The 15,950-nt window shown below is 54.1% G+C and overlaps 1 protein-coding gene across 1 annotated transcript; it reads left to right on the top strand.

Annotated features, from left to right (window-relative positions):
* The first annotated feature begins 6 nt into the window (after positions 1–6).
* On the top strand, positions 7–15,673 carry Ankrd52 (ankyrin repeat domain 52). Its single transcript, XM_005371193.1, has 28 exons — positions 7–79; positions 400–483; positions 924–1,002; positions 1,169–1,239; positions 2,199–2,399; positions 3,599–3,686; positions 3,820–3,962; positions 4,243–4,455; positions 4,685–4,763; positions 5,011–5,125; positions 5,310–5,392; positions 5,470–5,587; positions 5,753–5,821; positions 5,961–6,101; positions 6,179–6,259; positions 8,682–8,793; positions 8,977–9,048; positions 9,412–9,613; positions 9,795–9,882; positions 9,965–10,082; positions 10,848–11,067; positions 11,210–11,297; positions 11,389–11,472; positions 11,552–11,697; positions 12,043–12,125; positions 12,243–12,325; positions 12,507–12,598; positions 12,948–15,673. Exons 1-28 carry the CDS (start codon positions 53–55, stop codon positions 13,196–13,198), a joined length of 3,231 nt encoding a protein of 1,076 aa, XP_005371250.1. The 5' UTR covers positions 7–52; the 3' UTR covers positions 13,199–15,673.
* Positions 15,674–15,950: the final 277 nt, after the last annotated feature.

Genomic DNA, 15,950 nt, shown 5'->3' with positions numbered 1-15,950 from the left:
GCCGCTGCCGCCGCCGCCGCGAGCTCGATGCGGACGGAGCCTGGGCCGGGCCATGGGGATCCTCAGCATCACGGACCAGGTCAGCCCTCCTGCCCTTCCCCACGTCCTCCTTCCAGGGCCCGGCGCCGCCGCCACGCGAGCCTGGGGATGTGCGGCCTAGGCTGGGCCCGAGCCCGGGGTTTCCCGCGGCTCCCGCCGCGCCCCACGCCGTGCTGCCGTCCGCTGAGCCGGTGTCCTTGGGGGCCTGGCGACCGGTGGAGGCACCGCCGGAATCTGCTGCAGCCAGGACCTCTGTAGCGGAGCCCCTCCAGCGACGCCCCCCTCCAACCTGTGTGCTCCCCCACCTCCCGGTTCCGCTCTGGCTCTGGCCCGCTCCCTGAAAGCTGGTTCTCCCTGCAGCCGCCCCTGGTCCAGGCCATCTTTAGCCGAGATGTGGAGGAAGTGCGTTCCCTCCTCTCGCAGAAGGAGAACATCAATGTGCTGGTGAGTTGGGGAGGATGGCGAGCCGGAATCCGGGCTCCGGTGTTCGGGACCCCTCCCCACAAGTGGGGCGGCTCCGTTTCTCCTCTGCTGTGATGAAACTGCAGCTCTTTCTACTTCGAAATGAGAGCCTGCTCCGCATTTAGGGTTGGTCAGGCATGGAGCACCGACCAACGGGTTCTGGGGATACCCAGAGAACGATGTTCTCCTCTCGACCATCGGGGTCTGCAGCGCCCCCACCCCTCCTGGAAAAAGGAGTAGGTTTCTTGGTCGGTGTCCCTGACTCCACCCTCCCAGGATGCTGCCTTTTGAATCCCCGTATAGGGATTTGAGACCCTGCAGAACCTAGAGGAAGGGATGGTAGGGAAGGGCTTGGAGTTCTTATACTTGAGCCAGGGTCCAGGGTAATTTCTCTCTGCAGCTGCCTCTTTCTGCCTTTCCAGGACCAAGAGAGGCGAACCCCATTACATGCTGCTGCCTACGTAGGCGATGTCCCCATCCTCCAGTTGCTACTGATGTCAGGTGAAAGTGGGGAGCAGGAAGGTGTGGCACCTAGGGAAGGGAGAAGACTCTTCATACTCACGGGTTGATTGCGGGTGCCTGGTCCAGGAATGTGCCTTTTTGTCCATTCAGGTTCCCATTCCCCCACCCCTCAATCCCAACAAAATAGGAAACTGTGTCCACACAGGTGCTAATGTCAACGCTAAGGACACACTGTGGCTGACCCCTCTTCATCGTGCCGCTGCCTCCCGAAATGAGGTATGGACCCTACCTCACTCAGTTCATCTTCCCACAAAGGATGGGTTGGAGGGCTAGAGAAACTCAGCTCTCTGCCCTGTGGACTATTCTGCCCCATGCAGGGAGGAGACCAGGCTCTGGCCCCTCCTTCCTGCCCCTAGAACTGCCTGGTAAGGGGGGCTGAGTGCTGCCAGCTGATGTGACGTCAGGGAGAGCTTAACACTGGGCTGGCAGACTGCGGGGGCCCTGCTGCCAGGCCTGAGTGAGTCATCCCTCCCCGGGGGGCCACCTTAAGTCTGGTCCCCCTCTGGGCACTAAGATTTCTCTAGTTGTGATGGGGTGGCAAGTAGTGATGCGTCCTTGCCCCTCACACAACATGGAGGCTGACTGCATAAGGGGACAAACTCATTTGTGGAGTCGTGTGCCATGGTGCCATCAACCTTGAAGAGAGGGAAAGACCTCTTCCTCGATCCTCCATCACTTCCTTAGCTCCAGCTGCTAGGAGGGAAAAGCTTGAGGTCAGGTAGAATGATGTGTGCGGTGTCTAGGGGGGCATTTTGGTAGGAGTTTGGAGAGGATCCAGTATGTGCGTTTGTTGGGGTAATAGATAGGATTTTGGTGCCTAAGGAAGGGCTGTGGGGATGGTGTTTTTGCCACTAATGTAGTGTGAGCGTTTGGTTTTCCTGAAGGTTAGGCTTGGGGTGTATGGGCTTACCTAGGGTGGGGGGTACGTGTGAGTGAAGATGTTTAGGAGTTGGATTGAGGGTGATCGGAGGGTGGCTTGGGGAAGAAGGATCTGTTTCCCTCAGCAAAGATGTTTAAGCTCTCATGAGATCAGGTTAGGAGAGAACATTCTAGAGGAAAAGAAGAGGATGAAGAGGCTACCCTGGGAAGGAGCGGGGCCAGCCCCTCCTGCTTCCTCCCTCTTGTTTTACTTCCTGCTCTCCGTTTCTCTTCTCTTGTCCCTTGCTCCTCCACAGAAGGTGCTGGGACTGCTGCTGGCACACTCAGCTGATGTGAATGCCCGGGACAAGCTGTGGCAGACACCACTGCATGTGGCTGCTGCCAACCGGGCCACCAAGTGTGCTGAGGCTCTGGCACCCCTGTTGAGCAGCCTCAATGTGGCTGACAGGAGCGGGCGCAGTGCTCTGCACCATGCAGTACACAGTGGGCATCTCGAGGTGAGGACCATGCTGGTCTGGGCAGTCTCCCCTTCCCCACCCACTCACTCTTTCCGTGTTTCCGGGTTCGGGGCAGGAGGGGCTCAAGCAGCAAATGAATGATTAGATTGAGGGTTTTGTGGGATTTTGTTTTGTCTGTTCGAGACAGGGTTTCTCTGTGTCACAGCTCTGACTGTCCAGGAACTCTCTTTGTAGACCAGGCTGGCCTCAAATTCACAGACATCTGTCTCTGCCTCCGAAGTGCTGGGATTAAAGGCATGTGCTATGCCTGGCTGTTTTGTCTGTTTTTGAGGCAGGGTCTTACTACGTATGCTTGGCTGGCCTGGAACTTGCTGTGTAGTTTAGACCAGGCTTGAATTTGAACTCACCTATGTCTCCCTTCCTCTGCCTTCTGAGTGCTGGGATTAAAGGCATGCACTACCATCAGCAGTTTGCACTGAGTTTTTATTGAATGACTGTGTTATATGCTCAGTAAGGGCTGTGTTACTGAGCTGCACTTCGAATCCACTATTGAAATTCTTTTGCTTTCTGGTGTTTTCGTTGGTAGGTGAGTGTCAACTGCTCAACCATAGCTACATCCCTCTTTTTAGCTATTATTTTGAGACAGCCTTAAACTGTAACAGTTTTCCTGCCCGAGCGCTAGTTAAGTTACTGCAGGCATGTGCCACAATACTTATCCTGAAGTTTGACTTGGACTTCAGGAGGACTTTTTGAGATTCCATGGAAATTTTTATTTGTATTTTGTTTTGTTTGGATTTTTTTTGAGACATGGTTTCCTTAAGTAGAGCTGGAACTCAACTCTGAGACCAAGCTGACCTCAAACTCAGAGATTGCCTGTCTTTACCTCTGGAGTGCTGGAGTTTAAGGCGTGGGGCACTGGAAATTTTTTATGTATGTGTCTTTTTTTATGATGAGAAAGTCCATGTTGTCCAGCACATTTGCAGAGACTCGTGAGATTCTGAGAGCCGGCAGAGCACAGCACCCAAGAGAGCCTTCATTTCTGTTACCCATTGGCATCTTGTGGTGCCTGATCCCAGATTGTTTTGCTCAGGAACAGAGGCACTAACTGCTATCCAGGCACTTAAACACGAAGCGAAAAGATACCAGGCTGCTATCTATTTTTCAGGAGATCGGCAAGCCATGCCCTTGGGTAGGTTGAGGGCATGAACCTGTCTGTGTCTTTTTTTATCCTCACATAGACGGTGAACCTGCTCCTCAATAAGGGAGCCAGCCTGAATGTCTGTGATAAAAAGGAGCGGCAGCCGCTGCATTGGGCAGCTTTCCTAGGTGAGAGACACACAGGGAAAGGGGCAGGAATAGGGAGTTAGTCTTTGGAGGGAGGAGCCTGGAGCCTTTGGGAGAAGGAGCTTGGGGCCTGTGGGTTCACCCTAGGCCTACTTTTTTTTCCTTGTTTCCCTAGGGCATTTGGAGGTCCTGAAACTGCTGGTGGCACGTGGAGCAGACCTCAGCTGTAAGGACCGAAAGGGCTACGGGCTGCTCCATACAGCTGCGGCCAGCGGCCAGATTGAAGTGGTGAAGTACTTGCTCCGGATGGGGGCTGAGGTCAGAGCAGTAAACGCTGTGTCTCGGTGTTCAAGACAGGGAATTGGAAGTCAGAATTTGTTATAGAGATGGGCGGTTCTGGGGCTGTTGGTGTGGTTTCTGAAGGTTGGAAGGGTACGGTGGAAGGACCTGAAGAAAGCTCATGTTATGTAATGGCATTATTCTTTTGGAGCAGAAACCCGAAGGGACTGACTGGTGGGATTTCTAGGACTCTTAGGCTAATTGGCTGCTTCCAGCCTTGTTTCGACTGATAACCCATACCTTCCCCCTGGAAACCCAGATCGATGAGCCCAACGCCTTTGGAAACACAGCCTTGCACATCGCTTGCTACCTGGGCCAGGATGCTGTGGCTATTGAGCTGGTGAACGCCGGAGCCAACGTCAACCAGCCGAACGACAAGGGTTTCACACCGCTGCATGTGGCTGCTGTCTCCACCAATGGCGCTCTCTGCTTGGAGCTGTTGGTTAATAACGGGGCTGATGTCAACTACCAGGTACCTAAGAGGATGAGACATATATTAATAGCTCTGAGACTCCAACCATGTCCACGTAGTTCTCCTGGGGGAATTACCCACTGGTCTCCTGGGTGGTTAGGTCTTATCAGGGCCTTGAGACCGTGGTTGGGTAACCATGTCACATTTTCATCCTGGTCGATGTGCTTTTCAAAGTGGACACAGGGCAGTTTCTGCTTTACGTTTAACAAGCACCAACATGTCTCCACAGAGCAAAGAAGGAAAAAGTCCTCTGCACATGGCTGCTATCCATGGCCGTTTCACGCGTTCCCAGATCCTCATTCAGAATGGTATGGGCTCAGACTTTGTGCTCTTTTCCTCCAGGGGACCTAGAACCCCCTGCTTCCTCCCTCCCCATCTTCCACTCAAGATAGGTGTTTGGAACTCTACCTTTTCCCAGTCTGAGGCTTAAAAAAAAAAAAAGCATGGAGAATGCCTATTCAGTTCAACCTGTAATAAAGAGCCCTCGAGTGCTTCCCGCCTGGTGTGAGTAGACCTGAGCCTGAGGTGTGCCTGGGTTGTGTGTCCTGGCCTCAGGTAGCGAGATCGACTGTGCTGACAAATTTGGGAACACACCACTCCATGTGGCTGCTCGCTACGGACACGAGCTGCTCATCAGCACTCTGATGACCAATGGCGCGGACACCGCCCGGTGAGTCACTGCAGCGGGACTGTGTGTGCCGTTCACATCAAACACAGAGGCCCTAAGATGCTGTCAGGGAAGTTTGGGGACCCTCTTCCCCTAATTCCTAGGGTGGCAGTGAGAGACCACAGAAAGGAGCTCTGTAACTTATCCTTCCTTGGCCCCAGCGCTGAGCCCCTCAACCTCTTCCCAGGCGCGGTATCCACGACATGTTTCCCCTGCACTTAGCTGTTCTCTTTGGATTCTCTGACTGTTGCCGGAAGCTTCTTTCCTCAGGTATGTGCTGACTGGCGGGGGTGGGGCAGAGGAGGCTGAGGCTCCTGGATGCATATGTGGCTGGTGTGCTCCTCCAGGTCAGCTGTACAGCATCGTGTCTTCACTCAGCAATGAGCACGTGCTCTCTGCTGGGTTTGACATCAACACACCTGACAGCCTTGGCCGCACCTGTCTTCATGCTGCTGCTTCTGGAGGGTGAGTCCTTTCCTTCTAGGCCTTGTGAGCTGGGCATGGGTACCCACTGTCTGCCTGACTCTTTCCTTGAACAGATAGAGATGGTCTGGTTTTGCGTTCTCAGCTTCTCCTTGGGTTGGTGGCCCTGCTTCAAGGCTCTCACTCTTACGCCTGGTCTTCTTTTAGGAATGTTGAATGTCTTAATTTGCTTTTGAGCAGTGGGGCGGACCTGAGAAGGAGAGACAAGTTTGGAAGGCAAGTTCATGTTCAGGGTGCCCAGGGCTGGCCATGGAAGGAGGAGGAGGAGCGTGTTACCGTGTACCCTTTTACTACACATCTGGGCCTGCTCTATCTGTCCCTGAGTCTCTCACTCATACTGTAACATGCTCCCCAGGACCCCACTGCACTATGCAGCTGCCAACGGGAGCTATCAGTGCGCAGTGACACTGGTGACCGCCGGGGCGGGCGTCAACGAGGCTGACTGTAAAGGCTGCTCTCCTCTTCACTATGCTGCTGCTTCTGACACCTACCGGAGGTCAGGCTCCTACCTTGCTTCTTTGTAAACCCTTTACCTCTCCTCGATCTCCTAACCGGTCTCCTCTGTTATGCCAGAGCGGAACCCCACACTGCTTCCAGCCACGATGCTGAAGAGGATGAGCTACTGAAGGAATCCCGCAGGAAGGAGGCCTTCTTGTAAGTACTGAGGAGGACACTGGCGTGGGCCTTCCCTGCGGTGCCACCTGGCCCTTTTATCCTCCCGCCCATTTTGAATCTTCATTGCTGTGGCCACCACCGCCAGTGCTGCCTTGTCAGTTGACTAGCAGTGTCATGTGGTGAAAGATGACAGATAGCCCCTGTCCTGAGGGAGAGGCTTAAAAGTGCCCCTTAGAAAGCTGGGAAAACTACATACATGAGACTTCTTAACCGAATGTTCATTCTTCGTGTTCCAGGTGTGGCTCTAGGTACTGAAGTGCTGGGGATGGATCCTGGGATGATCTTTGTTCATTCTGGGCAGGCAGTATGCTGCTGGGCCACCTCCTAGCTGGTACTAAAGGATGAAAGATGAACCTTTATTCCCAGCACTCGGGAAGCAGAGGTTGAGGCCAACCTGGTCTATATTGTGAGTTACAGGTCAGCCAGGGCTACACAGTCAGACCTTCTCTCTCAGACAAAACAGGACAGTTGAGTTACTCCAGGGCTGTGTGGGGGTAGAGTACAATGTTAAAACAGTTCTCAACATCAAAACAACGTGACGACCAAAAATTTCTTCAGTACTGTTAGGAAAAATCTCTGTGCCGACACAAAGAAATCCAATCAGACCAGATTAAAACAGACCAAGTGCCCAGCTTTATTAGACGGCAATCTTGGGTGGCCGGGAGAGCACGGCAAGGAAAAGGAAGAAAATGCACACAGACACACAGACCCAAAACCAAGTGTTCTTTCCAGCACAAGTCTTAATAGCCGGGGGGAGTGGTCCTGACCCTCCCCGGGGAGGGGTCAGCGCTTGGCAAGCTGGGAGTTGGAGTCCAAGCCAGGGCAACTGCCAGGCCCAGGGGCTTCCAGTCATCCCAGACATCTTGGATATAGGGGTGTTAGAGGGCTGGGGTGATGCCCCCAGCTTTACATTTCAGACTCTTGGATATAGGGGTGTGATAAGGAGCTGAGGTGATGTTTATGACCAAACATCCCAGAATGGATGCCAGGAACTGGGGTGAGACGCTTCCAATCAAGGACTGTTTGCCTAGAGGGCAAAATTAGTTGAAAATTAGTGACATAAATGAATAGGAGAAATTGTGTTTCCATAAGCATCATTAAAAAGTCTAAAACAGCCGGGCGATGGTGGCACACGCCTTTAATCCCAGCACTCAGGAGGCAGAGGCAGGCAGATCTCTGTGTGTTCAAGACCAGCCTGGTCTACAGAGCTAGTTCCAGGACAGCTAGGACTGTTACACAGAGAAACCCTGTCTCAGAAAACTAAAAGAAAAAAACCATAGGTAAAGAGCTTTCGTATTGCTGATGTAAGAAGTTGGCCATGGGAGACTGAGTGTGAGGTGTATGGAAGCTCATTGTCCTCGTGATTTGTCTGCAAGTCTTAGAATTCAGAAATTGAGTTTGAACAGAGCTGGTCATTATGGCATCCACCTTTGATCCTAGTATTTGGGAGGCAGAGGCAGATCTCTGTTCAAGGCCAGCCTGGTCTATATGGATGCTCCCATGACAGCCAAGGCTACTAAATGAGACCCTGGCTTTAAAAACAAAATGTAGGGCATGGTGTCACAGGCCTTTAATTTTTATTGTTCGGGGGTTACAGTAGGAAGGTCAGGAACTTAAGGTCATTCGCTACAGTGTGAGTTTACAGCCCGCTTAGGCTACAGGGGGCTCAAAAAGCAAACAAGAAAAAACCCAGGCCTGGTGGCACACACCCTTAATCCTGGCACTTAGGAGGCAGAAACAGATGGATCTCTGAGTTTGAGACCAGCCTAGTCTACAGAGTGAGTTCAATAGCTACACAGAAAGACCTGGGGCGGGGATGTTGAAGGGGTCAGAGGCTCGGCTCTGTGACTTCCCCCTCTGCTTAGGTTTTCTAAGCTCCAGTAGGGATGAAAATATCTAGCTCTGAGCATGATTGCAACAGTTAAATGGATAGGCAGAGATGCTTACCACACAGAGTAAATGCTAAATGTCATTACTGTTACAACTCTGACTAAGGGAAGCGAAGAGCACCAAGGGAACCCTGAGAAGGGAACAATCAGGTATTAGGAAGACCCCAGACAGCAGAGCAAGGCAGTCTGAGTTTTCAGTGAGTTGGACTTTAGCTATTTGGGGGAGGAGCAGGTTTGGAGGCAGGAATGAGCATACCCACCTCTACCAGCAGGCTGTTAGCCAACCATGTGCCCGTGTTCTCTGGAAGAGGGTACAGAGGAAAGGACAGTGTTGGAGCTGGTGGCCCAGGTGTAGGGTTGAAGACTAGGTGGGCAGGATTTAGAGAACTTGCTCAGAACAGAACTTGGCCTGTGGGATTTCCTTGCCCCTGCTCCCTGCCCCCTCTTCCCCTCAGCTGCACCTTTGCTGGGCTGGCCCTATCCCTGCCTGACAATCTACCCTGGCTCCCCAGCTGTCTGGAGTTCTTATTGGATAATGGTGCAGACCCCTCCCTGCGGGACAGGCAGGGCTACACAGCTGTGCACTATGCAGCCGCCTACGGCAACAGACAGAACCTGGAACTGGTATGTATGGGAACCTGGTCTGGGGGAGGGGGCAGGAGCAGGGCTGTAGTCTGCCTTCAGGTTCGTGGTCACAAAGCCAGGGGCAGTTGAATTGGGAGATTAAGGGGTTCCTGTAAGTGGCAGGGGGGTCCCCACATCTTGGATGTTCCAGAACCTCAGCATGTATTTTCCTGCTCATTGCAGCTCTTAGAAATGTCCTTTAACTGCCTGGAGGATGTGGAGAGCACCGTTCCCGTCAGCCCTTTGCACTTAGCTGTGAGTCCATGTCTTCTCCTTGTGCCTTCTTGTTCTGACCTGACCATTCGCAGGTGTCAAGAATAACTTGAATTTTTTTACTTAGTATGATTGTGTGTATGAATGATGATGACGTGTGCATGGACATGTGTGTACCATGGTGTGCCTGTGAAGCTCTCCTCCTACCTGTGTTTGGGCTCTAGGGCTGCAGCTCAGGTTCTCAGGCTTGTACAGCACCTTTCCCCGCTGAGCCCCCGCCAGCCTTGTGTCTGCATTCTCGCTGGGATGCGGCAGGCGGGTTGTCTGGAAAGAGTGCGCTGACTGTGTGTACTTGGAGCAGAGTAGGAAGAGGACGGGCATCAGCTGATTGTCGGTTGCCCACAGGCCTACAACGGTCACTGTGAAGCCCTGAAGACGCTGGCGGAAACGCTGGTGAATCTGGATGTCAGGGACCACAAGGGCCGGACCGCGCTCTTCCTGGCCACGGAGCGAGGCTCTACAGAGTGTGTGGAGGTGCTCACGGCCCACGGTGCCTCTGCCCTCATCAAGGAGCGTAAACGCAAGTGGACACCCCTGCATGCTGCTGGTTAGTGGCCCTGAATAGTAGGGCTGGGAGTGCGTTAGGGCAAGGAGGACGGAAACTCCAAGTCTTGATTCATGGCTTCCTACCTGAAGCTTTCTCCTTGCCCTAGGCCATCGCAGGACTTCAGTCCTTGAGCCCTTCTTCCCCCCGACACTGTCCTGACAGAGGCCCCCTTCTCTTTCAGCTGCCTCTGGCCACACTGACTCCCTGCACTTGCTGATTGACAGTGGGGAGCGAGCTGACATCACAGATGTCATGGATGCCTATGGACAGTGAGTGTGGGCCAGGGGTGTGTGTTCCCCTTTGCCAGACCCTTGTCCTTTCTCCCTCACCTCTCTCCTCCCTGCTCTGTAGAACCCCACTGATGCTGGCCATTATGAATGGTCACGTGGACTGTGTACATCTGCTGCTAGAGAAAGGATCCACGGCTGACGCTGCTGACCTCCGGGGCCGCACTGCCCTCCACCGTGGGGTGAGTGGGCTGCTGGGGATAAGGTTGCTTACCTACAGGCTGCGGGTAGGAGCACAGGACCCCCGGCAGCAGGGCATCATCAGTGTCAGTAAGTAGAATAGGATTCTGCCTCTGAGTCTTCCCGGGCCTGTGTTTGCTCTGAGATGAGTATCTCCCCTCCTTTCTGGTGACATTGTCTGTCATCATCCTCAGCCATTGCCCACCCAGACTGTGCTTGCTGCCCATCTAAGCTTTGCTGCTGTCCTTTCAGGGTTGGGTTGGGTTGTTTTGTTTTTTTAATAGATAGGATCTTGCTATGGAGCCTGGCAGGCTCTGAATTAATGCGTAGGCCAAGCTGTTCTTAACTCAAGAGATCTGCCTGCCTCTGGTTTCCAAGTGCTGGGTGTGTACTACCGTGCCCAGCAGCTCTTTTGATTTGAGGGGTCTCACTCTGTCACCCAGGCTGGTTCTCCACTGTTGGGCTCCAGGGATCCTCCAGCCTCAGCCTCCTGAGTAACTGAGACTCCAGGTGTGCCTGGCTTTCAGAACCGCAGAATCCTCTGGGCCTCAGTCTCCTCCCCCTCTGCTTGGTCTTTTGTTCTGATAGTTTCAGGACTGACTCTGGCCATTCTGCCTATGAGGGAAGTAGCTGCTGACCCCTAACACTACAATTATTGTGGAAAGGATGGATTCCTGGAAATAGTTCTTGCTGCTGGGCCAGCCCCCAGCAACTAGCCACTGGAAAATGAGTGGCTTCTCACCACTTGACCTCTGTGTGCCCTGCAGGCAGTGACTGGCTGTGAGGACTGCCTGGCTGCCCTGCTGGACCATGATGCATTTGTGCTGTGCCGAGACTTTAAGGGCCGCACCCCTATTCACCTGGCCTCAGCCTGTGGCCATACTGCAGTGCTGCGGACTCTGCTGCAGGCTGCGCTTTCCACAGACCCCCTAGATGCTGGTGTCGATTACAGCGGATACTCGCCCATGCACTGGGCCTCCTACACTGGTACGAGTGGGCTTTGGCGGGCACAGGGATATATATAGTCGGAAGGGGATCTGGAAGTAGATTGGGGGGGCCAGAAGCAGGACAGGACAGATGGAGGATTTTGCTGTTTCTCACCCTTACTGTGCTTTCTTCCTTGTGCCAGGACATGAAGATTGTCTGGAGTTGTTACTTGAACACAGCCCGTTCTCATACTTGGAGGGAAACCCCTTCACTCCTTTGCACTGTGCAGTGTATGTGCATCAACCTTCTCGGGGGGGACCCGGGCTCAGGCAGGGAGTCCTCTAGTTCGCTGCTTCTGATGATCCCTCCTCCCCTCTCCAGAATTAATAACCAGGACAGCACCACAGAGATGCTGCTGGGAGCTCTGGGTGCCAAGATTGTGAACAGCCGAGACGCCAAAGGACGGTGAGTGACAGGAACCCTCTGGTTTCTGCACCTGCAGAAGAGTGCTCCCTATTTCAGCCCTACTCTGCCTCCCCTCCAGGACCCCCCTTCACGCCGCTGCCTTCGCGGACAATGTCTCTGGGCTCCAGATGCTGTTGCAACATCAAGCAGAAGTGAATGCCACTGACCACACTGGCCGCACTGCGCTAATGACGGCAGCCGAGAACGGGCAGACCGCTGCTGTGGGTGTGTAGGGGCCACCCTGACAGGATGCTGATGGGGTGGGCCAGCCCATCCTGGAGGGCATATGGGAACCTGGGGTTCATAATACAAGAGGATGTCGCCGGGCGCTGGTGGCGCACACCTTTAATCCTAGCACTTGGGAGGCAGAGGCAGGTGGATCTCTGTGAGTTTGAGACCAGCCTGGTCTACAAAAGCTAGTTCCAGGACAGGCTCCAAAGGTACAGAGAAACCCTGTCTCGAAAAACAAAACAAAAAACCCAAAGGGATGTCCCACCTCCTGTGGACAGAGGGTGAGTGGTTTGGCTACTGCTCTGGGGAAGACATCAGTCTGTCCTGTTTCCTTTGTAGAATTTCTGCTGTATCGTGGAAAGGCAGACCTGACTGTGCTGGACGAGAACAAGAACACTGCCCTGCACCTGGCTTGTAGCAAGGTACTGCCCAGAGCAGGCTCGGGAAAGTGGCTCAGGGTTGTGGGATAGACTGCTCCTACCCCATGGTCTGTTAGGGTTCTACTCCATAAGTGTCCACTTTTCTGTCCTCTTCCTCAGGGCCATGAGAAATGTGCCCTCATGATCCTGGCAGAAACCCAAGACCTTGGCCTTATCAATGCTACCAACAGTGCACTGCAGATGTGAGTGCCCGGGGAAGGGGGCTCCTGGCTGGGGGAGGCAGGTGGGTGAAGAAAGCAACCTATACTCCAGGGGCTCCCTGGAGCTCACAGTATTTGTTCAGTGTCCTTGTCACCCACCTTGGGGTGGCAAGACAGCCTGGCATTCTACTTACTGTCCCTTCTCTGTTGTCTTTCTTCTAAGGCCACTCCACATTGCTGCCCGGAATGGACTTGCTTCTGTGGTGCAGGCCCTGCTGAGTCGTGGGGCCACAGTGCTGGCTGTGGATGAAGAAGGTGGGTGGAATCCAGAGCCCCCTGCCTCTCCTGGGTTTGGGGTCAGGGGCCTTCTTCAGAAGGTGACTTCTTTACCTTGCCATAAATGAGATTTTCTTCCCGGGGGACCCAATACCAGTATTCTAAGTCTCACAGGGGAATCTGGTGGAGTGAGTGGATCTGGCAGGGTCAGGAAGGCCTCCCACACCCCAGTCTGCTGTCTGTGTTTGCTGCCCTTTACCCTGCAGTCAGAGTTTGCCATGGGCCTCCCTGGGCCCTTGCCACCTGGATTTCTGACTACAGTGGGCGCCTGCCCCTCTTGGTACCCCTCCAGTGCCCAGAGTGCTCAGTCCTTCCCATTGGCCTGCAGGTCACACCCCAGCACTGGCCTGTGCCCCAAACAAGGATGTGGCGGACTGCCTGGCCTTGATCCTCTCCACCATGAAGCCTTTCCCACCCAAGGACGCCGTCAGTCCTTTCAGCTTCAGCCTGCTCAAGAACTGCGGCATCGCAGCCGCCAAGACGGTGGGTGGCTGTGGCGCCCTGCCTCATGGGGCCTCCTGTCCCTACAGCCAGGAGCGGCATGGCGCCATTGGGTTAGATGGCTGCTACTCCGAGTAGCCCCCTCCAGTGTCCCTCTCCCTGCCGGCGGCTGATACCTTATTCTATTTATTAGAGGAAGTCTAGACATTTGGGCACTTTAAAGGAGAACATGACTGGACGGTGGGGTGGGGAGGAAGCACTGGGGGCAGCTGCTACCCCTTTGCCACACCATCCTGGCCTGGCAGAGGTCTGGGACCCACAGGGAGCACCCCAGGCTCTTGGTACCCCCAGGGCACCCCCTTCTGCCAAGTGTCCCAAAATGATTGCTAAATGCCTGGCTCCCCCTCCTTGACTCCATCTCTCAGTTTCCCCTGTTTGCTGCCAGCTCCCCCAACTCTTCCTTCTGACTCTCCTCTCTGTCCCCCTCTTTCCCCTGCTGCCAGGCAGATTCCCCCTTTTCTTCCATACCCATCACTGCCTTCGTGCTTGGCCCCTCCATCCCTGCAGCAGTGAGAAGCCTTAATTTCTGGTACTGTGTGAGCACTCTGGGGGTGTCCCCCTCCCCCTTCAGGGGCAGCTAGAGGATGAGGGGGGAGGGTATTTAGCACTGGGGCCTAGAGCTTCCCCCCATATCCTATCATCCCTAAAATTCAAATGCAGACACTTGAAGCAGCAACTACTGAACCTGGCCCTCATCCCACGTTCTCCCCTGGCTCCTCATGTGCAAACCAAGGGCTGCTTCTGCCTCCACAGCCTGCTTCCTCCCCTACTTCTAGCCTGGCCTCCAACCACGCACTTTAACCTTGCTTCTTTCTTTTAACTTCTTTTCGGGGAGGGGAGCCTGTGGCCATTCCCTCCTTGGCTCTCCTCTCCCTGAATTCTGAGGCTTGTCATGAATTTTTAAGTAAGCATTTTATTCTTTAGGGGAAGAAACAAATTAATATCCTGCCCATTTCAAAAGTACAGCCCTAGTATGTCCTCTGTGTTTCAGGCATGTGTTTGCATGTGAGTGGAGGTAGGGACCATTTCTTCCTCCTGTGTCCCCCAGTCCCGGAGTTCCTCCATGCCCCTGTCTGTCTCCACCTTCTGTCATGTCTGAGAGTCCCCACTGCCCCAGTCGCTCCTGATATGAAGCCAAAGATGGTGGGAAGAGCAGGGGCAGTGTAGGGCCTGCTTGTTAGGGAACCAGGCCTCCTCCAGTGAGGGAGGCACTGGTCAAGGGAGCAACAGATGGACCTTGAGGCTCAGTCCCTGCCTTCCTCAGTGGGGAGAGATGGGGTTGAGTAGGCGCTGCATGAATACGATTCCTGGAATGTACCTGAGAAGCCAAACTGGGCTGGAATGAGAAGGGGCGGTGCTCTCTTTAAATGTAGCATTGCGTCTGGCCCTGGTGTCCATTCATCTCCTTGGTGAGCCTCTGCACAGTCGGACCCAATCCCGTAACCCAGTGTCCTCTCCTCACACGCAATACCTCAGCCAGGGGCCAAGACACAGAACTTGAATAGAGGTCCTGCCCCTCTCCCCCACCATGCATCCTTGCCCAGTTTGGCTGCCGTCAGTATTGCCCCCTGAGAACTGAGAACTGGATGGGCTTCGTTTACACAGTCCAGGGGTCTCTCCCAGGGACCCCTCCACCTCCTTCCCTACCCCGCTCGCTCTACTCACATTCTTACCCGTTTCTCAGTTGTGTCCCTTGAATGTCTTGCCACCCTTGCCGAGGGTGAGCTGATGGGAGAGGGGCTGTCCCAGGGAGCCCTTCCCCCTACAGACACCCTGCACCATACCTCACGCTGGTTCCCAGAAGCCTGGGGTGTTCGACTTTCCTTTCTGTGGTCCCTGTTATCTCTCTGTGTCTTGCTACCCCACCTCAGATCCTAAACCATTTCAAGGCTTCCACGTGACCATATTGGTGAGAAGGATTGTGCAGCTTTTAGTTTTTATTTTTGTTTTCAAAGCCAAAGGGCCTTGCAATGCCCCTCTTGCCCACATCCCTTCATGCCCTCTCCTTCCCTAGACGACAATCAATGTGACCTCTCTTAAGGGCTGCCGCCCCCACCCCACCCCCACCCTGCTGGTTCTGCATAGCTTGCCCCTAACTTTGATTCTCTTCCCTAAATCCTTCCCATTTCACCCCTCCCTTTCATCTTGGTGCTGGGGATTAGGTGGTGGGGGCCCGGGGAGCAGGGAAATGTTTGTTCCCCTGGGGTGACGCGGGGGTTAGTCGTGTTCTCCTTTATCACTGCTTGACGACGGCAGAAGACTGACTGAGCGTTTGTCAGGAGCCCCATTGTTTGGTTTTGCTAGATGAGATTTCTGGTGGCTGTCTGTTCCCTGCTGTCCGGAGCACAGTGTCAGCAGTGCGGGAATATGACAGGGAGCCCTCTGTCCCTCATGTGGTGTGAGGGGGCCTGGAGGGCCAGCAGCCTCCTCTCCTTATGCCAAAGGAAATCCCACACCCCCGGCTCCCCGCCGCTGTCTCTGAAGCATTCTGACCATCCTCATGGCCACTGCATATTTATTGTCATGTTAAGATTTTGTTTTAAACCTCTTTGACTTAAACGGGTGTGGAGAAGTAAAACAGGCAGAATGCCCCCCAATCTTAAGGGGGTTGGGTGGGGAGGGAACACCCCCTTCCCTCTCTTCTCCCCCTCCCCTCCCCCCACCGCAGCTCTAAAGCACTTGCATCGAGTAATAAGCACTTTTGTGAAAAGACCCATTTTACATGAGGCCCGGGGCAGCCCGAGGTCCCAGCACAGGAGCCGAGCGGGGCTACATAGGAGACAGGGAAACAGACGCGTGAGTTGGGGTGACATGAGAAGAGCCAGTTTTT

Source organism: Microtus ochrogaster, unplaced genomic scaffold (genome assembly GCF_000317375.1).
Source record: "Microtus ochrogaster isolate Prairie Vole_2 unplaced genomic scaffold, MicOch1.0 UNK99, whole genome shotgun sequence".
Taxonomy (NCBI): domain Eukaryota; kingdom Metazoa; phylum Chordata; class Mammalia; order Rodentia; family Cricetidae; genus Microtus; species Microtus ochrogaster.
This window is presented reverse-complemented; position numbering and strand designations above follow the sequence as displayed.

Coding starts and splice junctions, on each gene's coding strand:
- Ankrd52 (XM_005371193.1), top strand. CDS start 53: ATGGGGATCCTCAGCATCACGGACCAG. Junction 4,456..4,684: donor GGGCTGATGTCAACTACCAG/GTACCTAAGAGG, acceptor ATGTCTCCACAG/AGCAAAGAAGGAAAAAGTCC. Junction 6,102..6,178: donor GCTTCTGACACCTACCGGAG/GTCAGGCTCCTA, acceptor CTGTTATGCCAG/AGCGGAACCCCACACTGCTT.